Source organism: Macaca mulatta, chromosome 11, assembly GCF_049350105.2.
Source record: "Macaca mulatta isolate MMU2019108-1 chromosome 11, T2T-MMU8v2.0, whole genome shotgun sequence".
Taxonomy (NCBI): Eukaryota; Metazoa; Chordata; class Mammalia; order Primates; family Cercopithecidae; genus Macaca; species Macaca mulatta.
In genome coordinates this window covers 78,632,013-78,655,552 of record NC_133416.1, presented here as the reverse complement: position 1 = coordinate 78,655,552, position 23,540 = coordinate 78,632,013, and the positions used below count along the sequence as shown (strand labels likewise).

Here is a 23,540-nt window from a genome sequence, read left to right as displayed (position 1 = left end):
TCTAAAATTAAGAAAAAGAAGAGAGTAGACAAACAGCAGAATGAATGGACTGAAGTATTGTTTTATAAAAGCCTTTGTTTCCAAATATATTTGTGAAAATCGATTGAGGGGAGGAAATTTGTTTCTTCCTATACATGGTCAGAAAGGTTTGAGAGCTGCTAGCCTAACCATGGTGTAGGCACTTAATAAATATGTGTTATTAACATGTAATTCAGCATAATATTTGACCAGGGTAACTTAAGAGATGTTTTATTTCTTTATTTCCTATAAAACTGTCTTATCAGAAAACCCTCTTTAGACACTAACTCTGACCTTCCATCTTGTCTCCCCATATTCAGTCTCGACCTACTCCCACCCACTCCATATTCACTGATGGTCTTTATAAAGACAACTCTGACCATATTACTGCCCTATTCAAAAACTCTCTGTCAGTTTCCATGCCAGGTAAATAGAAATGAAAAGTCCTCAGACTCTTTTCCGAGAATTCCCTGATCCCTACTGGATACTGAACCAGACCACCAGGTTTGCTTTTTTTAGACATGCCCTCCACATTCCCCCCTCTTGCCCTTTGTTCCACCTGAAATGCTCTCCTTTCACTCCCTGTTTTTCAAAGCAACCTCAGTGCTACCAAAAGACTTCAAAGTAGAGAGATTGCCCATGAGTTTGGAAAGCATTTGGAAAGCTCAGTTTCTGATGGTCCATCTCTCTATTTTGAACTCCTTTGGTAGCACTTTGTGTCTTGCTATAGATTTTATAATATACCTTGTGTTATAGTGTGTACTTGTCTTATGACACATGAAAGACTGGGAACTCCTTGAACCTGGGTATTCTCTTGGTATCCGTATAGGGCCTTGAATACTTTCTGAAAGTAGGTTGCCCCAGTAGTGCCTAACTAACCAGTTGAGTAGAGACTACTGACTGTCCCCCAGTATCCATTCTCCCCTGGTAGAATAATTCCCCCACCCAGAATTTTAGCAGATTACATGGCCACCCAGCTACAGTCTGATTTTCCAGTTTTCCTTGCATCTAAACCTGATTATGTGACTACATTCAACTGTGATCAAAAGTGATATGTGAAACACCTGTATCACCTCCTTAACTAGACATTGCTTGTTCTTAATTTCTTCAATTTCCCCTTCCTGCAGAAGGGGTACTGGTGAGACATCATCAACAATTCTGGTTTGGAGAACATTCCACAGAAGGCAAAACAAGAACAACAAAAAACCAGAAGGAACCCGGGCTCCTGGATGACCCTGTGGAACTGAGCTGTCCCAAAGCTCTGAAGTCTGTTTTGGGTGAATAATCGAATCAGGACGGACCCCTGTGGTATCCTCCGAGAGTCAAGGACTGAAGGATTATTTAGCTGTCTGGGCTGGTAAACCTCCGTTGCAGGAAAGAAAGGTATGGTATCATACTTGCCTAGATATTGGCCCCAATGCATCATGTTTGCAAAGCTGTTTCAATCTACAATATTCTCCGTCTCTCTGCTTTATTTGCCTTTCATCTTCCTATTGTTAGCTGGCAGTTGGTGCACCTGAACTATCACAGACATCGCATGTTGCTATTTTCCTAAAAGTCAGTCTAAGTTGGGAAGAAATGTTATTCTTTCAAGCTATCTTTTTTTCTGGTCTTGGCTATGCATATTTTTATTGTGGTAAAATATATATGAAATAATATTTACCATTTTAAACATTTGTATGTGTAGATTCAGTAACATTTAAAAATTTTTCCTCCCACACTAGCTTGCCTGTCTAGAGATTTTTTAAAATTATACTTTAAGTTCTGGGGTACATGTGCACAATGTGCAGGTTTGTTACATAGGTATATATGTGCCATGTTGGTTTGCTGCACCCATCAACTCATCATTTAGGTATTTCTCCTAAAGCTGTCCCTCCCCCAGTCCCCCATCCCCCGACAGGCCCCATATGTGATGTTCCCCTCCCTGTGTCCATGTGTTCTCATTGTTCAATTCCCACTTATGAGCGAGAACATGCGGTGTTTGGTTTTCTCTTCTTGTGTTACTTTGCTGAGAATGATGGTTTCCACTTTCATCTATGTCCCTGCAAAGGACATAAACTCATCCTTTTTCATGGCTGCATAGTATTCCAATTCAGTAGCATTATATATATTCGCAATGTTGTCTAACCATTACCACTATCTACACCCAAATTTTTGATTATCCCAAACAAAATCTCCATACCTGATTAGCGATATCCCTCCATTCCCCTTATTTCCAGCCCCTGGTAATTTCTATTCTACATCCTGTCTCTATGAACTTGCTTTTTCTAGGTATCTCATATTAGTGAGATATATATATCTCACTAATCATATAATGTTTCTTTTTGTATCTGACTTATCATATAATGTTTTCTTTTTGTATCTGACTTATTTCACTAAGCATAATATTTTCAGTGTCCAACCGTGTTATATCATATATCAAAATTGCATTCCTTTTTGTGATAGAATAAGGTACCATTGTATGTATATACTGCATTTTGTTTATCCCTTCATCTGTTAATTGAAAGTTGTATTATTTCCATCTTTTTGCTCTTGTGAACAGTGATGCTACGAATATTAGTGTACAAATATCTGAGTCCCTGGATTCCATTCCTTTGGGTATATATCTAGTAGTGGAATTCTTGGGTCAAATGGTGGTTCTATGCATAACCATTGGAAAAATGATTACACTTTTATATATTCCTACTAATAATGCATCAGGGTTATAATTCCTCTACATCTGAAGCTATCTTTTTTATATCCCACAGTATTTATTGAGGGCCTGCTCTGTGCTGGTGCCACTTTATGTTTTTAAATATTTATTTATTTATTATTATTATTTTTTTGAAATAGGGTCTCACTCTGTCACCCAGGCTGGAGTGCAGTAGCTCAGACTTGGCTCACTGCAACCTTGCCTCCCAAGCTCAAGCAATCTTCCCGCCTCAGCCCCACAAGTAGCTGGCACTACAGGCATGTGACACCATGCCCGGCTAATTTTTGTATATATATTTTTTTTTTTGGTAGAGACAGGGTTTTGCCATGTTGTCCAGGCTGGTCTCGAATTCCTGGACTCAAGCGATTCACTGCCTCAGCCTCCCAAAGTGTTAGGATTACAGGCGTGAGCCACAGTGCCCAGCTTTGTGTTAGTACCTCTTTAGGTGACAGTGATACAGCAGTGAATACCAGGATAAAGCCCCCGACCTCATGGAGCTGGTATTCTAATGTGACAAGATAGTTATTAAATAAAAAGTCAAGTGAATAATATAACATGAAAAATGCTCTGAAAAAAGCAAAATCAAAGCAAAGGGATAGAGAACAATGGGTGGTGGTTGTGGCGGTGATGGGCTATTATTTCAGATAAGATGGTCCGAAAAATCTCTCTGCTGAGTAGGCATTTCAGTAGACGCCTGCACCATGGAGGTATTGATATAAAGACAACAAAATTCCTGAGGTAGAGTGTGCCTGGTGTGGTCCAGAAGCTGCAAGGAGGTGATCATGGCTGGAGTGGAATGACAGCAGGAGGATGGCAGGAGGTAAGGTTGGAGAGGTGTCCAGGCCCATCCCATAAAGGTCTTTGCAAGGATTTCAAATCAGAGAGTAGTGTGATCAGATCTGTGTTTTAGAAATGTCCTTCTGATGGGACCCTTTTGTATATATATTTATATAACTTTTAAGTCCAGGGTACATATGCAGGTTTGTTATATAGGTAAACTTGTGTCATGGGGGTTTGTTGTACAGATTATGTCATCACCCAGGTATCAAGCCTAGTACCCATTAGTTATTTTTCCTGATCCTTTGCCTCCTCCCATCCTCTGATAGGCCCCAGTGTGTGTTGTTCCTCTCTATGTGTCCATGTGTTCTCATCATTTAGCTTCCACTTGTAAGTAAGAGTATGTGGTACCTGGTTTTCTGTTCCTGTGTTAGTTTGCTAAGGATAATGGCCTCCATCCAACTCCATCCATGTTTCTGCAAAGGACGTGATCTTGTTCTTTTTTATGGCTGAATAATATTCCATGGTGTACAGGTACCACATTTTCTTTATCCAGTCTACCACTGATGGGGATTTAGGTTGATTTCATGTCTTTGGTACAGTGAATAGTGCTGCAATGAGCATATGCATTCATGTGTCTTTATAATAGAATGATTTACATTCCTTTGGGTATATACCCAGTAATGTATTGCTGGGTTGAATGGTAGTTCTGTTTTTAGGTCTTTGAGGAATAGCCACACTGTCTTCACAATGGTTGAGCTAATTTTCACTCCCACCAACACTGTATAAACATTCCTTTTTCTCCATGATCTTGCCAGCATCTGTTATTTTTTGACTTTTTAATTATAGGCATTCTGACTGGTGTGAGATGGTATCTCATTGTGGTTTTGATTTGCATTTCTCTAATTATCAGTAATGCTGAGCTTTTTTTTTTTTTTTCTCATATACTTGTTGGCTGCATGTATGTCTTCTTTTGAAAAGTGTCTGCCCACTTTTTACTTTCTTTGTTTTTTTCTTGTAAATATTTTTAAGTTTCTTATAGATACTGGATATTAGATCTTTGTTAGATGCATAGTTTGCCAACATTTTCAATGGGACCCTTTTAAAGCGGAGAAGAGACCAGGGGCTCAAGAGTGGAAGCACAAGAGGGACTAAAATCTTCAGATGGGAGATGGTGGGATAGTGTAGCAGTGGCAGAGGTGGCATGAAGTGGTGGGATTTGGTGTGGAAGAAAAATCCAACCTGATGAGCCACTAGGGTCGAGGTGTAATGTAGGCAGTCAAAGGGGAGCAACGTTTTATACTTACAGTTACATTATATATAATCCACATGCATTTGATTAGTTATCCAAAGTGCTATGTATAATACTGAAGCAAATGAAATGGGCATGATGTGATATAAAAAAGTTGCTTTTTGAATTAAGACAGATTCAGGTTTGGTTGACCATCACAGACAGCTTAATTGATCAGACTCAACTGACTCATAACTTATTTTGGTCAAAATGCCCCTAACTATCCTGCTCACAGTCAGGACTTCAACAGTGCATTTGTGAGCTCTAAAACATAGCCTTCAACTAGGTGTTTATCAGCTTTCACTGCTGTGACAGTATCATCAAATAGCTGGATGGTTTTTGAAATAGTGACTTTGGAAATGAAAAGGAGAAAGTAAAAACTTTATTTTTTTTAAACTAGTTTAAATTATTGTTAGGGTGAATGCCTTTCTGTTACATTTCCTGAAACTCATTTCACACAAATAGGTTTTCATTTTTGGGCAGGGACTTTCGGTCCCCTGAGTCTATATTCGGAACTAACCTGTGGAACCACTGACCTGTGATATCAGGGCGGTCTGTCTTAAAGCAAAGGAATTTATGATCTGCTATTAGCTCTTTACCGGGCTGGTGGCAGATCTGTCTCATTGACAAAAACAGCAATTTAAGGAAATTATTCCCCTTTTATTTCTTTACCATGTGGGGTGGCTTTAGTACTTTTAAAACCAAAATGCATGCAAACATAGGAATAAAACAGGCTTTCAAATGTGTTCACAATACACAAATAGGAAGAAACACACACATCTTTCTTGTGATGATTTGAACTAACAGTTTGCTAAGCAATTATTTTCCAACCCTAGAGAGCAACATAACATTTGGTCAGAAGTTTTGTTTTTGTTTTTTTTTTTTTTAAAACGCTGTCTCTAAAATTATCATTTCATGGGAATATTTTTTTCATCATCTTCACTTCTGTAATAAGATATAACTTGATTTAAAAAAAACTTGTCTTTCTACATAAAATATTTTTAAAAGTTTTTATCCCTTAAGTCATTGCTCCAAATATGACTCATATTGTCCCACCATTGTTAGTTTTACTGACTTAATTGCTATTAAAAGAAAAACGCCATTAAGTTACAATAGACAATAGACACATTCCTATTTCAATAAATCAAACAGGTAGATGTTTTGGTGCTGTAAAAACCATCTACAGTATTTTGGAGAATGTACAATTTTCTTTGAATTGCTAAAGTAATTTGAATCTTTAAAAGATTTTATTTTATATTTTGTAGCTACCTTTTGTAAAATGGAGGGATGAGAGCAAAGCAATCATACGTAGGTCTAATTTTTCCTCTCTAGACATATGGAGAGGTATGTGTACAAGATCGGGGGAGTACTGAGGATGGAAGGGGGCATTTGACCTTGCGTTTGAGACCTTTGAAATTATTGTGCAGGAAACCATGCTCCAACATGGGTCCACTTGGCTGAGTAGCATTTTCAGAGCTAAGTGAGAAGGACTGGCTAGATCTACTAGGCCTCCTGGGTCAGTTCTTGCACAAATTTCTTCTTGACTTCTAATTTAGTTATTTTTTTTTCTTTCCCTTTTTGATTTTCTTCCTTCTCACCATTAACTTGCTGTGAGACAACACAAGTTACTTAACTTCCCTGGGCCTCATTTCCCTTACATTAAAAGAAATGAAAGGGTTCTTTCATGAAGGTCTTTGTCTACCCTCAATTTTAAAAAAATTACACTTGCATTTCCTACTGTTATTTTTTCCTCCCTCATTCTCCTCTTCCTCCCTTTTTCTTCTTCCTGTTTATTGTAAGATTACTTCATTATAACATATCATTAACATTGTAAAAAGCACTTTCCCATAATTTATATAATTTAGTAGGTCAGGGATTATTATCGTCCACCTTTTGTAGACGAAGACACCAAAGCTCCGAAAGGTTTTATGTAAAGTGAAAAACATTGTCACTTTCCTTATTTATTTAAAGGTAGTCTGGTCTTCTTATGGAGCATGGAAGCTATGTAATAGCAGTGCTACTTAAATAATTGGAGTAGAATTAACTTGAACATCATAATTCTTGTGATTTAAAAGAAAACGTTTCATCAGACTACTTAGTAAATTCATGCTGGCTCCTAGAAATTGTCGCTTTATTTTCCAACTTTTACAAAGCACACGAGAGTGAAAGGGCATACACTCTATAAATGTTAAATTAATTTCTTCTAGAAATTTGATGAGGGCTATAAGGCTTAATGGTAATAATTTCCCCCCTTTTTCCATTCTAAAGATCTGGATGGTACTTGCCTATTTCTAGTTTTCTGGTACTGTTTTCCTTCTCTGTGATTTTCCAATATTGATTTCAGCAGTTCTGTGACTATTTCTGAATTTTCCCACTCTTTGGAGTTCTAATTTACCTGAATAATTAATTGCTGTTAAACTATCATTTAAATGTAAAATTTCTGAAAAGTCTTTTATTCTTTTATAAAGTATCAAAATATTCTCATTTGGAAAAAAATTGTCCTAAATAAAGTTAGCCAAAACTATGATAATATAATTAGGGACTCTCAAAAGATACATAAGTGATGAAACCAGGATATAATAGTCAATTAAAATTGATATTCATGATTCAATTCAATTAATTGATTTGCTTTTGTTACTTTTAGGGCCAACTACATTTATAGGTTTGGCTTTGGTTTATCCATACAGGAGCCAAGTATCTGAGTCATATGAAGAATTAGAAATATGATGAAACTTATAGTAAGATGTAATTTGCCTCAACTTGCAGTAATGCATGACAGCAATAATTGACTAAGCCCACCATGGTAGGTGTTGTTTTACGAGGTGCCCCTGCTGGTCAGATGGGAACAGATACATAAGAACTTAACCTTCTTGTGTTCATCTTTGGTAAGATTTGCAGAAGCCAATTCAGTGCCTTGGATACAAGAATCATGACATTTCATCAACGAATTTTCTTCCCATTTGAGAAAAAAATGTCTTTCCCAATACTCCTTGAAAAATTGCAATTTTCAAAAACTGTATCCACCCCCTTCCATTGTTCTAGCCAATGCCTCAAGTGCTGCCGTCATTGTGTCAAGCATATCCAATCTGTGAAATCCAGCCAAAAGACTTCCTTTCTTAAACTGTGTATTCATGAACTGTGCATTTTGCTTTCATTATTTGATATAATAAAAAATATTCAGATTTCAAGGTTCAAGGGCTAAGAATTGTTAAGGACTAAGACCACTGGACTGAGTAAATGAACTCTTTCAAGTCATTAAGGAGATCCTTTAATGTGCATAGGGCCCTGTGGTTTCTTTAACCAGACTAAGAGAGTTCAATTTCAATTCCTTTATGGAATCTTCCTTAACCATCTCAGTTAACAGTCAGCTCTCCTATAAGATGCGTTCTATAAAATCTAAACCTATAAAGGTTGATTTTCTATCCTCTACCTTTTCTTTTAAAGTTTTTTTTTTGTTGTTGTTTTTTAAGATCCTGGACTTAAGGATCCTCCCGACTCAGCCTCTCTCATAGCTGGGACTACAGCTACGCACCACAGTGCTTAGCTCATTTTCTACCCTTTTATAAGCAGTCTATCTGATCATAGACTCCTAAACTCAAGAGTCTTATTGCATGCACGGAGCAGGGAGCTCAACTGATATTTATTGACCGTTTGATCTTGTTTCCAAAGGCAGCTGGCCATACTGCTGCAGTTGCTTCAGGTCTGGCATAACTATTCCAAGATAGCTAGTCATTATACAAGCAGATTAGAAACAGCTGAGGAATATTCATTCTTTGTTACATATCAAACTTAAATTCAGCAATTTCTTAGAGCACTTTTAATATGCCACATATAGTGCTTTTGGGCATATAAATAGTAGCTACTATTTATCAAACAGTTCATAAATGCTAGGGCACAATATTCAGTACTTTATGAGCATGGTGCTATTTGTTTATAACAATCACATTCAACAATTGGCATCATCTCCATTTACAAATAGCAGAATGAGCCAAAGAGAGGTTATTTGCTCACACTGTGTAGAAAAGTTCATAGAAGAAAATTTGGTTCAAATATAGCATTTTGACCCCAAATTTGGGGTTTGTAATTATTACTCTGGTTAAAGGAAGGTTGGTCTGAAGCTTAGGTTGGTTAGGAGCAACCCTGACCCAAAACAGGAAAATGCGGGGACACAGTGGTTGTATCACTTGAGGCACTGGCTATCAGAAAACCATTGCCCATTGCTTTTTATTTAAATTCCTCTGACTGCCTTTCAGATTCAGCACAATCTTACTACTCTTACCGCTATGACTGGTCATCTCTTCTTCCTCTTCCTAGGCTCTCTTTTAGTCTTCATCTTCCAACCATAGATGTTCCTCAAGTTTCTGTCCTCACACCTTTTCTTTTTTTCTGCTCTGCTTAGTGGTACTCAAATTTTAGTGTGCATTGCCATCACCTTAGAAGCCATAAAAAATTCAGATCCCCAAGGCCCCAATCCTGACCCAGGGAACCAGACATTCTGGGAGAAGGACTTGGAAATCTGCATTTTTTAATAAGCAGTTCCAGTGATTTTATTGTAGATTGAAAAACTACACCAGGAAACACAGACCTCTCTCAAAGTTCTCTCTCAAGGTTCTCATCCACCCAGCACCTTCAACCATCACCTCTTCGTAAACTGCTCTCCAATCATTATCTCTAGAACAGACCCATCATGCTTCACACTTACATTCCAACAATGTTACTGACATTCCCATTTAGATGTCCTGCCGCCCCCTTACCCTTAGTATATCCAGAACTGGGCATCCTCTTGCCTCCAAAATCAGTTCTTCCCTTGAATTCCCTGTTTCTGTCCCTCACCAGGCTCCTGACACTTGATTTCATAACCCTATTCAGAGTCATCTCTCATCTTTAGACCTCCCCTTTAGTCCCTGTGTTCAACCAACTGATGAGTCCCTGACTGTCTTCGTCTGTTAGGGTGCTTTCATATATTCCAGTGGTTCTCAGCCCACCTGTAGAGCTTTGAAAAAATGATGTCTGGGTCCCCACTGAGATCTATTAAATCGGAATCTCTGGGGACAATCCCTGGTCATTAGTAGCTTTAAAAACTGTGCTAGGTGATTCTAATGCATATTCAAGGATGGGAAACTTTAAAGTAGTTCTCTCTGTTTAATATTTGTAAGATCACCTGAAGACCTTCATGGTCTCCATCCCCAGAAACAATGATTAATTCATTAATTGTTGAGAGAATTAGGACAGGTGATTTGTTAACAGATTTTAACAGGTACCCAGGCTAGGCGCGGTGGCTCACGCATGTAATCCCAGCAGTTTGGGAGGCCAAGGCAGGCGGATCCTTGAGGTCAGGGGTTTGAGACCAGCCTGGTCAACATGGTGAAACCTCATCTCTACTAAAATACAAAAATTAGCTGGGCACGGTGGTAGGTGCCTGTAATCCCAGCTACTCGGGAGGCTGAGGCAGGAGAATTGCTTGAACCCAGGAGGTGGAAGTAACAATGAACTGACATTGTGCCACTGCACTGCAGCCTGGGTGACAGAATGAGACTCCGTCTAAAAAACAAACAAACAAATAAAACAAACAAAAAACGAGTTACCCAAATGAGACAATGAGAACCCGAACTAGGTGGTGACAAAATCGACTGAACAAACGGGAAAGACACGGTGGAATTATGAGCTTTAAGACTTGAAAATTGGCTGAATATAGGAGGTAAGAGAAGAAAATGACAGAAAATGACTGACAGGGCAGGCACAAGTCTGGATACTAAGAATGCTGGTGGCAAGCAGGCAAGGTAGGAGAAAATGCTTGTGGGAGGCTGGGCAGGTGACACATGATTGAATCTGGTTCTGCACATGTTGAGTTTTGAAGTATTGGAAGATACTTGGTGGAGGTGTCACTTAAGTAGTTGGGGATTTTCAAAATGTGGTAGCTAAACCAGCAGTATTGACATCACCTGGAAGTGGCTTATAAATGCAAATTCTTGACTTCCTTCTCCCAATCCCCAGCCTGCTGAAGAAATTCTGTGGTGGGGCCCAGAGATGTGTGGTTTTACAAGCACTACAGGTGATCCTGATGTCACTAGATTTTGAGAGTCACTAGCCTGGAGTAGTGGTCCTCAAGCTTTACCATGCATCAGAATCACCTGGAGAGCTTGTTAAAGGCAGTTTTCTGAGTTTAATCCCCAGAGCTCCTGATTTACCAAGTTGGGGTGGGGGCACATGAATTTGTATTTCTCAAAAGCAAGCTCATATAAAGAGCAAGTTTAGATAAAGAATAAATAACAAGGTGGTGCCAGTGCACCACTGTCCAGGGACAATATGTTGAGAACCATTGGCCTAGCAATCAAAGGCAAAAGAGATCTGGTCTGGAAACAGATTTGGGGGTCATCTATATACAGAAAGTCATGAGTTTCTTGCCCAGACACCTATTGTAGCCTCCTACTGGGTCCTTTGGCTTCCATAATTCCCCAATCTATTTTGCAGGCAGAAATCAGAGAAATCTTTTAGGTTCATAAATCCTATCGGTTCACTAGCTGCACACAATCCTCCAATGGCTTCCCATTGCTCTTATTTGAATTCCATACATGGCTTAACTGGCCCTGCACGATCTGGTCTTTTCCTTCCTCGCCAACTGCATCCACATCATTTCCTTCTCTCTTACTCTGCGCCAGCCATACTGATTTTTTTTACAGATCCACAAACACATCATGTTCTTCCCACCTAAGGCCTCTGCTCACACTGTTCTCCTGCTTAAAACACTGTATCTCAGCTCTAGGGTTCCAATCCCTCCTTCACCTTCTCATCTCAGTTTAGACATCACCTTCTTAGAGAGACCTTCCCTCCTTCTCACCCCTTGTTATTTGTTCGCTATCTATACCATGTTTGTGTTATTCACTGCTCTTGTCACAATTAGCAAACATCATATGCAATTGTGTCCTTGCTTATTATCTGTCTCCACCACTCAATTGACAACTTCCTGAGGGCAGGGGCTTGCTGAATGAATGAATGAAACAAACACAGCAAGTCCTATTTGCTCTTATGTTCTCAGTGGTTTCATAAATGTGTGTTGAATGGAGGAAGTATAGAGAAAGGAGACAGTAAAGTTAAGTGGAAAAATATGCAGGATGTCTACATTTTATAGGGTGTGGGGGAGAATGGAATGCTAAGGAGAAAAAGGAGGCAGAGAGGTAGGGCACTTTCAAAACAGTGGCTTAATTGTCATAACAAAAGATATACACTACAAACATATATATATATATATACAGCAACAGATATCTAAATGTCTATATCTAGCTGGATGGATAGCCATTTGGAAGACTACCCATACAAAATAAGTGCCATGAAATAACACTTGAGTTTCAAGGAGGCAGTGTTTATAATCAATGGTCAGATCTATGAAGACAGGAGACGATCACTGTGAGAAGGCCAAGGGCCTGAAGATTATTCATGGGCATGAAGGCGTTTTCATTTTATGAACACAACTCAATATGTGGATTACAGTTTACCAAAGTTCTTTGATCATTGTTTCATTTAATCCTCAGTAAAAAAAAAAAAAAATCTCAAAAGACAGGCAGGACAGCTATACAGACGCTATTTTCAGTAACATGCTGGGGAAGTAGAAGTAACAAGCCTAGATTATGCTTTCAGAAAGTTTAGTGATCTCTCATTACAAATTTCATCTGTAATAATAGATATCTACTATTTATGTAGAGATTCTTCATGTCCAACCATAATATGAGCAAACAGTTCCAGGGAACAATAGTAACTTAAAAACAGACCTCCCTAGAGCTTCTCATGTTTCTTTTCTAAATCGAGTATTTGATTCCAATAGCACTAGAATCTGGGAAGATTTTTTAAAATGCTACTTGGAAATAAAGGCTTTTAACTTGGACAATTTTAAATGGTAACAATTCGTTCCCCCCTCCTTATTTAGTCAGACTGCCAAGCTAAGTTTAATGTAACTTGTAGATGCCAGCAATAGTCACCATCTGCTATTAGCTCCTAACATCTCTACCACATTCTGATAGATCAAATGTAGGATCTTTTATTTGTCCACATAGCAAGCGTTAACGGAAGTTCCTAGAACTGAGTAAATAGGAGGAGAGATACTGTTGGAAGGAAATACAATGATTTCTCAGGTTATTAAAATAGTAAAGAACTATCTGCAATCGTTGCCTATATCCATTAAAGCTCAGAATTGGAAACAGTTTTTCAAGTCCAGGATCCCTGAGATTCCTGCAAAATCAGGCTCATGAAATAAGAACATAGGGGGTTAAAATCTTTTGGAAGGTGTTTTCATTTTCCTAATACAACTCTATATACAGAATATAGTTTACCAACATTCTTTCATCATCCTTTCATTTGATTCTTGGAAACACCTTAAAAGGCAGGCAGCACCATTCTCTTCTGAGGCTTAGTGAGCATTAAGTGGATTATCAGCTAGTAAGTGGCAGAGCCAGGATGGGAATCCTGGGCTTCTGGATCTAGATTCTGTGCTCTTCTTTCTACGCAGCACAGCTTCCCTAATTTAGACCTGCTTTTCTTTCTTTCTTTTTTGCAAAAGACTCCCCTTCTCTATGCACGGGCACATTGCCACCAGAAGGACAACTGGCCTGTGCATATCTGGTCACCTTGTACAGTCACAAAAACAAAACAAAACAAAGCAAAACAAAACTAAACTAAACAAATACAAAATAAAATAAGACTGAAATGTGTCAAAAACTTGTGGCGTAGGTAACAAGTTTTCTAGACTGTCAGGAAGGAGAGAGGAAGACAATTTTCTGTGATAGCTGTTCTTCTTAAATACTTTCTGTAATTCGTCATTCAATCAAGAGTTACGATGCTTTTTTTTTTTTTTTTTTTTTTGAGACTGAGTCTCACTTTATCACCAGGCTGGAGTGCAGTGGCACCATCTTGGCTCACTGCAATCTCTGTCTCCCAGGTTCAAGCGATTCTACTGCCTCAGCCTCCTGAGTAGCTGGAACTACAGGTGTGCGCCACAATGCCCAGCTAATGTTTGTATTTTTAGTAGAGATGGGGTTTCACCATATTGGTCAGGATGGTCTCGATCTCTTGACCTCGTGATCCACCCACCTCAGTCTCCCAAAGTGCTGGGATTACAGGTGTGAGCCACCGCACCCGGCTGAGTTACGTGCATTTTTAAACATTAAGTCAGTGGATACCTCTAGCGCTTTATTGATTCTTACAGGATTTTGAACTGTGACACTTTTGTTAAGGCTTAGCCATGGATGAGAGGTGAACCAGGGCTATCTACACAGTTTATAATATAGTTAAAGGAATTAAATGAGGGAAATGATGTATCAGGTAATTAGAGCTAAGGGGAAGAGTGGTAATGTGGCTTTATTAATAGTGATTTATTTTTATTTTTTATTTTTTCAGACAGAGTCTTGCTCTGATGCCAGACTGGAGTGCAATGGCCCAATCTTGGCTCACTGCAAGCTTCGCCTCCTGGGTTCAAGCGATTCCCCTGCCTCAGCCTCCTGAGTAACTGGGACTACAGGTGCCTGCCACTACACCCAGCTAATTTTTTTTTTTTTTGTATTTTAGTAGAGGTGGGTTTCACCATGTTGGCCAGGATGGTCTCAATCTCCTGACCTTGTGATCCGCCCGCCTCGGCCTCCCAAAGTGCTGGGATTATAGGCGTGAACCACCGCGCCTGGTTGATAGTGATTTTTAAAGACTGAGTTTTATGGTGGGGGGGTTTCTTAATATTATTGATAGTATCAGCGGCAGTTTCATATTTAATGTATAAAGAGATAAAACACAAAAATGAGCTGAATAAGCTGAATGAAAGACTTAACACTTTCATACAGTGTCCTAATTGTCATAACACACACACACACAGAAAGAGAGACAGAGAGTTAACATCTCTATCTAGCTGTATGGGTGGTTGTTTATTAGTTCAAGTAAAATATATGCTATATAAACATGGTGCTTAAGTATATGTACTTACATGTACAAAATACAATCTAAGACTCTTTTGGACCTATTGAACAATGCTAGATTGGTGAAATTCTACACCTGAAAGTTCTGATGATACTTTTTTCATAGATAGTATATAATAGTCATAGATTAATAACCTGAATATCCAATCTCTTCCTTCTGGGAAGACAGCTCTTTATTGCTTTCTTTCTCATTCCCAGACACATGCACAGACATGTATATACACACTGATCATTACACAACTCAGTTTATAGAGCATTTAAAAGTATTCCACTATGCAAACTACTGTGAAATCACAGTGCTAGGTGCTACTGGAGAAAAGAAAAGCACAAATAAACCATGCACAATTCCAAACCTCCCTCCGCTTTCTAAGCATGGCTTTGAAAGTTATTTTGAATCTTAGCTTTGACCTAGGTTTGAATCTTAGCTCTGATACATACCAACTCCATTATGTTGGGCAAGTTCCTTATTTTCTCTGTATTTAAGTTTTCTTATCTGTTAACTGGGAATAATAATATCTACCTTTATGGAGTTATAATTCACTGAAATGATGTGTGTAAAGCACTTTCAACAGTGATTGGCACAGAGTAAGCTATTATTGTTGTTATTACACTTATATTATATTTTTGAATATCATATAGCCTAAAAGAGAATATAGACTTAAGCATATGTCTACCAGAAACAATCAACAGCATAATAAAAATGTTCTGTTAAAGGATTTTTTGTTTTAAACAAAAAATCATAGAACCTCCCCAAACCCCTAAATTTAGCTTTGGGAACAAAGGAATAAATCAAGAAGAGTTGATCATTTTTCCAGGTTTTGTAAATACTAACTTCTTTTGCCGCTAAATGAATAACGATGTCTTTAAGACATCAGTTAGGTGCAGCACAGAATTATATATGGAAAAGCAGTCTTGATTTTAAATTCAGCAAGTCAGCCGGCTTAGCAGAAAGAATTCCAGAACAGAATGAGGCAATGGAATGAATAGTCTCTAAAGTGTCTCCTTTATTTCTGAAATTCTGTGATTCTATGGTCAAGATACTTGATGAAGTTTCCAGAGAGATAAAAATAAGACAATGCAGAAAAGTATTAGTAGTAGCATTTTCAAACGGTAGTTCTCTCCCCAAACACCATTGCTTTTTTTGTGATTTTTTTTCAACTATCTTTTTAAAAGCTGGCCTTGCAACAGAATTAATATTCACCTCATGAAGAAAGAGGAGTTATTTTGAATGAGTTGGGTCACTGAAGGAGGAAATCTATTAAACAAAGTCCTTGGGGAAGTGAATTATTTATTGATTCAGCTTGTGGTCTAAAGCTGAGGTGTGTGTTGGGGGAGAAGGGAAGCATTTTGCCATAGGATATTATAAGGGAATTAAAGGGAAAAGGTTAGGAAGGGCATACCTTAGAAATATGGTGGGTAAGCAGGGCTAACTATTGTATATTAATTGTGGCAGTATAGAGAGAACAAGACAGATATAATTTTTTTAAATTCTGATGTTTGGAAATTATTTAAAACAATGTTTAAAAGTGTTGACTAATGTCAATGAAAATCTGTTACTTTTTTCTTAGGCAGTTAACATGTATAAGAAACTCATTTTACATATTTTGCTTTCTCATTAGTTCATTCATTAAAAATTTACAGATTATTTATTATGTACCAGCCATGACTAAGACAGACATTGTTCCAGCTCCTATGAAGGTTAAATCCTAGCGATGGAAATGTCCTGAGACAAAAGAGAAGATGGAAAAAAAAAAAAAAAAAAAAGGCCTAGGACCTAGAGTGAAAATCCATTCCCTGAATGATAAAAACTTGCTGTACAATCTGGAAATCTAAGATTCCCTACCATAACCCTTGATATCAATTTGATCACATGCAACTGATTTCAGTAGTAAAACAATAGCATTTCATAAAACATAATGCCGTCAACAATAAATATAGATAAAACTCCAGAGGGGAGAAATTTCAATATGTTATCCTCTTATTCTCTTGAGAAAATGATTAATGTAGTGTCATTTGGTTATGATGAAACATTCTTTCCACCTCCCATGGTGGATTCTGGGGTGCATTAATAATTTAAATTACCCCCCAAATTAGACTCTGACTTCAGGATTTATAAAGAAAATATTTTCAGAAGAGGTCGTTACCTAAACAATTCCTTTAATCAACAGTCAGAGGACTGACTCAACTGATGGTGCCAAACGTTCTACACCAGGGCTGTGATGGGGTATCCCCTCCTTATCCCCATCATTCAAAAGTGTAAGAGGGTCAAGTGAATTTTTAAATGCAGATTTTTGATTTATACAGTCCTTTTTCATCTTGTGAAAAGTGGTTACTAGACTTAATCAAAATTCCTCTGTGCATCATTAACTAATTTTAGCTTCCTCCTTTTTTAGTTTTTATTTTTAGTGTTTGGAAGAGCCCAGTTTTAAATCTTCTGTGGATTTCACATTTTTCTACTGAAGCCTTGGGGGAAGCTACATTTAAAAGTAGGGAAATAGTAATTAAAAGTGATTAGGACAAGAAGTTTTGGTGCTATACAAATGTGGACTCAATTCTCCCCGTCACAAGCCGAACCAAGCAGCAGTTTTTGGTTTTGATTATAGCTTTACTTGCGATTTTAATAAACATGAACCAGTATTCAAACTTTTAATATCCTGCTGCTTAACTATTTCCAAAGAGCTATCCAGTTCTTTTAAACAGGCTTTGTTTTAAAATTTTAATTTGTTTGGCTCAGTCTCACCTTAGAAAGTTGTAGCCTTATGGTAAACTCTTTCATAAGTTGATTTCCAGAATCATAAGCAATTCTATTTTTGCCCCCTCCCAACTAAGTGTTTCCTCATGTTTCGAAACTGTTGGTGCTGACAGGTTTTCTGCCTTGTTTTATCTGGTTCCCACAGTAAGTATGAGAGACAAACACAAGAATGTGCCCAGTGTTGACTGGATGCATCAAGACTACAGTGATACTTACAACTCCTCCAGGAACCGGAGGCTGGGCAGGGGATTCGGGAGCAGCTGACTGATGTTGTTCATACTGAGGTCTCTGGAGGGGAAAATAGACAGCGTGTGAGGAGCAGCGAATGCCACCACAAGGAAATCCAGCTGTTCAATTCACACATTTCCAAACAATACAGTAAAATGAACTCATTCCTCTGCTTGACAAATGAATCGCTATTCTACATCTTAAATATATTCCTTTTCTCCAACATTCCCGGCAACATCATGGGCTCTCTATCAAATTAGAGACCATAGGAGGAACTTACATGAAATCCAAAATGATTTAGGCCATTCATGGGCATAGTTGTTATTCTTTATGTTTAAAATTATGTGAGTGGACAGCAAAGGAAACAGACATAACTCAACTCTAGACATAACTCAACTTTGTGTCTTGCTTTAAATTGTGTGACAAAGAGAAATGTCTTCATCACGCAACTCTAGAAGTCCTGTTTTTCTCTGGGACTTCAAGCACCTTGTAAAAACAAATGTTTTGATTCAAAGAAACTTAAAAACAACAACAACAACAAAACAAGACAAAAAGCCTATTCCCTCCTTCTAACATGTTCCTTTTGCAGGTTCTCAGATTGCATTAAATAAGTGAAATGAACCATAAAACGAGGGTGTAAGGTGATCCCGCTCTGTAGCACACTTCCTGCTGGGCCTGCACAGTAGTTCCTGGCACAGGAAACAACAAGCCACTTTAGGCAGAACTCAATCAATTTTTGTTTTAAACGAAACTCCGTGTAATTACATTTTATTCTCCCCCCCTCCTCCTATTTCTTTACTGTCTCTTACATAGCCCCACAGCATCATGGGTATATGCCCTCTGTATCTCAGAGGCCAAAAGACTGACAGCTGGACAGATTCTAATCAAGACCAACTCAGATTTTATGTAGTCAGCTAAAGGTCACTTAAGAAATGACTTGTTGCACGAACCTGAAGATTCAGAACTTATGGCATTGTATTCTCAGACCAGGCCTGCATTAAAATTTATCTTGAGAAAAGATCATGAAGTTCTTTTCAACCTGAATTATTGCTTTTATTAAAGTGGACACATGCATTGCACCTAATCAGCTGATTCCATTCGCAACATTTTGGTTCCTTAATCAAATATTGACTTTACATCAGTGACGCTAAGAATTGAGGAATCATTCACTCTTCGCCTTTAAAAAGTCACAATAATGTGCAAAGAAGATAAAATATTTTATTAATTGTTTCAGAGTATGGTACCACCCCGAAATTGCTATTAATTTTATTATCTGTTAGTGAACAATAAATAATGAAGCCAAGTAAATGCTATGTTCTTAAGCTAAAACTAGACAATGCCATAAGTATAGACTACAAATTTTTGTATTGTCCATACTCAGAAGTCTGGATTTTTCTGGCATTGTCTAGATAAAGAAGTCAAGTAATTGATAAACAATTTCATTTTTTTCCCAAATATTCCTGTGAAATAGCACAGTCACTAAGTTCACTGAACAGGCATGTTTTAAACTGATCAATGCAGTTTCTGGATTCCTCACATTGATTATAGAATCTCTGCAAAGACTTGATATTTCTCAGGAATATTCACTTTTTAAAATTTGATATCCTACTTATTTCCTAAAAGGATCAAAGTGGTTTGATTTTGGGCCATGTCTATTGGTAACACAGATCAAACCAGTCTTGACATCAAGACATATGGTGTGGAGAGCATAGATTTTCTCTCATATTTTTCTATGTGATGTGGAAATCACTTTAGAACAAATGTTGATCTTGTCTATCTGCAGAAAGCTCTAAATAGAACATGGTCATTTACATATTAAGGTGATTCATAAGCACTCCACATTATTTTTAATATTTGTTACCCTATTTCAAGTACTTGGAAGTGAGGCTTATGTAAGCATTCACTCTCTGGTTCCCACCTGAACACTTCTTATTTGCGGAGGACACTAGGGCAGCAGAGAAAGTGCAGGCAAGCCTGAGAAGAGCCTCTTGGGTGGGAACTTAGACTTTCCCATTCACTAGCTGCATAATCTTGGGAAAACCAACCTCATTATGCAGCCTTCCTTATTTTTAAACAAGGGTGTCTCTATATGAATAGCTTGAAACCCTATGATTAGCCATTTCCGATCAGAGGGGGGTGACTTAATTCTTTTCTCAAAAAGGAAAGTACTTGGCTGGGCATGGTGGCTCATGCGTATAATCCCAGCACTTTGGGAGGCTGAGGCAGGTGGATCACCTGAGGTCAGGAGTTTGAGACCAGCCTGGCTAACATGGTGAGACCCCATCTCTACTAAAAATACAAAAATTAGCTGGGCATGGTGGTGGGCACCTGTAATCCTAAGCTACTTGGGAGGCTGAGGCAAGAGAATCACTTGAACCCAGGAGGCAGAGGTTGCAGTGAGCTGAGGTTGTACCATTGCACTCCAGCCTGGGCAGCAAGAGCGAAACTCCGTCTCCAACCAACCCCTTACCACCTGTTTTCTAATACAGGCTGTTTTCTTTTAAAAAGCCTCTAGCAGTTTATATAAACTTGTAGCAGGAATAACTTTTTTTTTTTTTTGAGATGGAGTCTCACTCTGTCGCCCAGGCTGGAGTGCAGTGGCCGGATCTCAGCTCACTGCAAGCTGCGCCTCCCGGGTTCATGCCATTCTCCTGCCTCAGCCTCCCGAGTAGCTGGCACTATAGGCGCCCGCCACCTCGCCTGCCTAGTTTTTTGTATTCTTTTTTAGTAGAGACGGGGTTTCACCGTGTTAGCCAGGATGGTCTCGATCTCCTGACCTTGTGATCCGCCCATCTCAGCCTCCCAAAGTGCTGGGATTACAAGCTTGAGCCACCGCGCCCGGCCGAAAATAACTTTTAATAGCAATGATCTAAGACCAAATGAAATAGGCCTCTAAAATAAAATTCAAAATGGGCAAGGTAAAAATTAATTTGCCTGCATTTGCTCTTTTCCCTTCTATGTGCACTTTTGCATTGATGTTAAAATGTAATTATGGTTCTCCAGCTTAGTGTATTCCAAACATGGTGAAAGATGAAATTTTTAAAATTTCTAATTCGCTGTGGACTTACACTACTATAAACTATAATAAAAACTGATTACTAAAAAGGTGAAATAAAAATACAAAGATATACAAAATACAAGACTCAATATTTTATTATGTGATTTAACAGAAATAGTTAAATAACTACAAAAGTTTCCAGACTTTACTCTGAAATTCTTATCTGTTGTGGATCAGTAAAAACAGCAGTGGCTTGGGGTGGGTCCTTCTCTTTGGCAAGTGATGCTCCTCTTGCCTTCATATCAAGAATGGTGAGGCTTAAATTACTTTTAGCCTGCTCATCTTTGACTTAACAATGATAGAATCAGAGAATGTTTGGCTGCTAGAGAGGACTGAAACTCACCAGGTGAGAATGCTCATTATAGATGAGGAAAATGAGGCTCAGTGAGGTGAGGTGGCCTCTAAGTTTCAGTGCAATATTTAGGGGGAAAGCCCAGGCCTAGAATCTAGGTCTAGACCTTAGGGTTTTTGGTTTTGTTTTGCTTTTGCTTTCTTTATTTTTGTGTACCGCCTTTCTAATTTTTGCAAAATATCTTCATTCTGACCCTCAAATTATTTTTAAACTGTTCCTTTTATTTTTCTATAGCATTTGGTCTTTTTGACTCCTGGAACACATATAACCTTAGCAGAAAATGAGAGGTCTTAAAATAATTTCCAAGCCTGTGCATTATTTACACTTTAAGTTATTATTTTAAAATGCTCTGTTTTTTTTAAACCACATCTTGCCCATGATTCAGTTTCATAAAAATCAATGAAGCCACATAATGAATTTCTTGATGTTTTGTCAAGATGTAGAAATTAATTTTGAAGAAGTGGTCACTATGTAAAAGGATTTTGTAAGAAATGGATGATTGATTTCTGCTGTGACAAGATGGTCAAATAAGTTAAACCATTCTGCTCTGTCTCTGATCCACCTCTTATCTATGCTATACTACTGATCACATCTAGAAATCTAGAATAGAGATTGCAAATTCCATGAGAGCAGTTGTTATATATAGGAACCACCCCAGGAGCTTTAAAAAATGTTGATGTCTGGACTGGCACAGTGGCTCACACCTGTAATCCCAGCACTTTGGGAGGCTGAGGTGGGAAGATTGCTTAAGGTCAAGAGTTTGAGACCAGTCTGGGCAATATAGGGAGACCTTGTCTCTACAAAAAAGAAAAAAGAAAAAAAAAATGAGCTAGATGTGGTGGTGTGTTCCTGTAGTCCCAGCTACTTAGGAGGCTGAGGTGGGAGGATCACCTGAGCCTGGGAGGTTGAGGCTGCAGTGAGCCATGATCCCACCACTGTATTTCAGTCTGGGCAACAGAGTGAGCCTCTGTCTTAAAAAATGCTGATATCTAGGTTCTATCCCCAGGATTTTGGAGTTAATTGATCCACTGTGGGCACTGGGGTTTTTAAAAGCTTTTCGGGTGATTCGAATGCTCAGCCAGGACTGAAAACAACTGCCTGGAGTAACCCTAAATTTTCAGGCCAGTTCTCTGACCTCTGCAACTCACTTGAAATTGAGGAAGCTTACGATGATGAAAGGTACTGTTTCTTATGAGTTCCTATGGGTTGCATCCCAGCAGACAGTATCTTTCCCTTAAAAATGTTTTTGTTACTTGCAGCTCTATTTCTTTTTCATTTGACAGATGTTAAATGAGCATTAACGTGGTCAGGTTTTATTCTAGGAACACAGTGGAGAATATATCTGAGTCATCTTTAACTTTTCCCTTTCCCACCATCCTATGTCCATAAGCCCCCGGTGTTAATTGCACTACAGAGTTCGCTGGATCTGGACCCTCTTCTCTCTTCTTGGCTGCCTTTAGTTAGGCCAAAGGCAGTACTGCTGAAAACCGTTCTGCTCTCCATGTTTACTGTGTCTCCTCATTCTGGGTCATCTTCTACACCATGGCCAGAGCAGTCACCCTGAGAAGTCTGTCTGCTCATCACTCTACACAGAGCCACTGCTAGCCAAAAAGAAAGGCAGCCCCTCAGGTAGATGAATTAAAAGAGGACTCCCTCTCCTGAGGGGTTGAAGAATTAAAGAAAATATCCTCTTCCTCCTGAGGTAACAGCTACAGAGCAAGCAGGGTGAATGGCTTGGCAAGCAGAGCTCAGCCTGGAGTTTAGACCCCATGAAGGAGCCTCTGTGCAGGATACAACCTGTCCAACCGTAGCCATACAGCACAGTGCTATCTGAGAACTGCTGGCTCCTGCCTCTGGGAGGAAATGACGCCCAAACTCCATAGGCTCTTCACAATCTGGCTTAATGTGGGTTTCCATCTTGATCTCATGCCACTTTCCTCCATGCAATGTGTGATCTAGTTACATGGAAATTCTTTCCGTTTCCCTTTGCATGTGTCTTTACACGTGTGGTTCTCTTCCCTGGAATGCATTATCCTCTCCATTTCCAAATTACCACTCCCCCATGTCTCTTCCGAGGCCATTCAAGATCTAGTTCAACAGACCCTTGTCATTCTGACACAACCTCTTATCTTTCCATCTTCATTGTTCTCTATTTCAACCTCCAGTCCTTTGATACTTCCTGTATCAAAACTCATCTTAGCCCCAAAACCTAGGCTGTTGATCTCCTGGATCACCATGTCACCAACACTCTCAACTCCCTAGCCCCTGTCTTTTGTTTTACTTTCCTGGAAAAACCTCAGCTCTGGAAAAACACCACAATTCCTTTATCTTCTCTGTTATTATCCCAGGATACTGAGTGCTACCAGAAAAAAAACAAAAAAACAAAAAAAACCCGTCATAAATGTGCAGATCTGTGACT

The 23,540-nt window shown here is 38.7% G+C and overlaps 1 protein-coding gene across 2 annotated transcripts in view; it reads right to left on the bottom strand.

The window, feature by feature from the left end:
• Positions 1-23,540, bottom strand: part of LGR5 (leucine rich repeat containing G protein-coupled receptor 5) — a 146,880-nt gene that overhangs the window by 62,493 nt on the left and 60,847 nt on the right. For both annotated transcript variants that reach the window (XM_001117502.5, XM_028829726.2), the window contains exon 2: positions 17,700-17,771. In XM_001117502.5, coding sequence (XP_001117502.2) covers positions 17,700-17,771 — 72 coding nt within the window. The remainder of the gene's footprint in view (positions 1-17,699; positions 17,772-23,540) is intronic.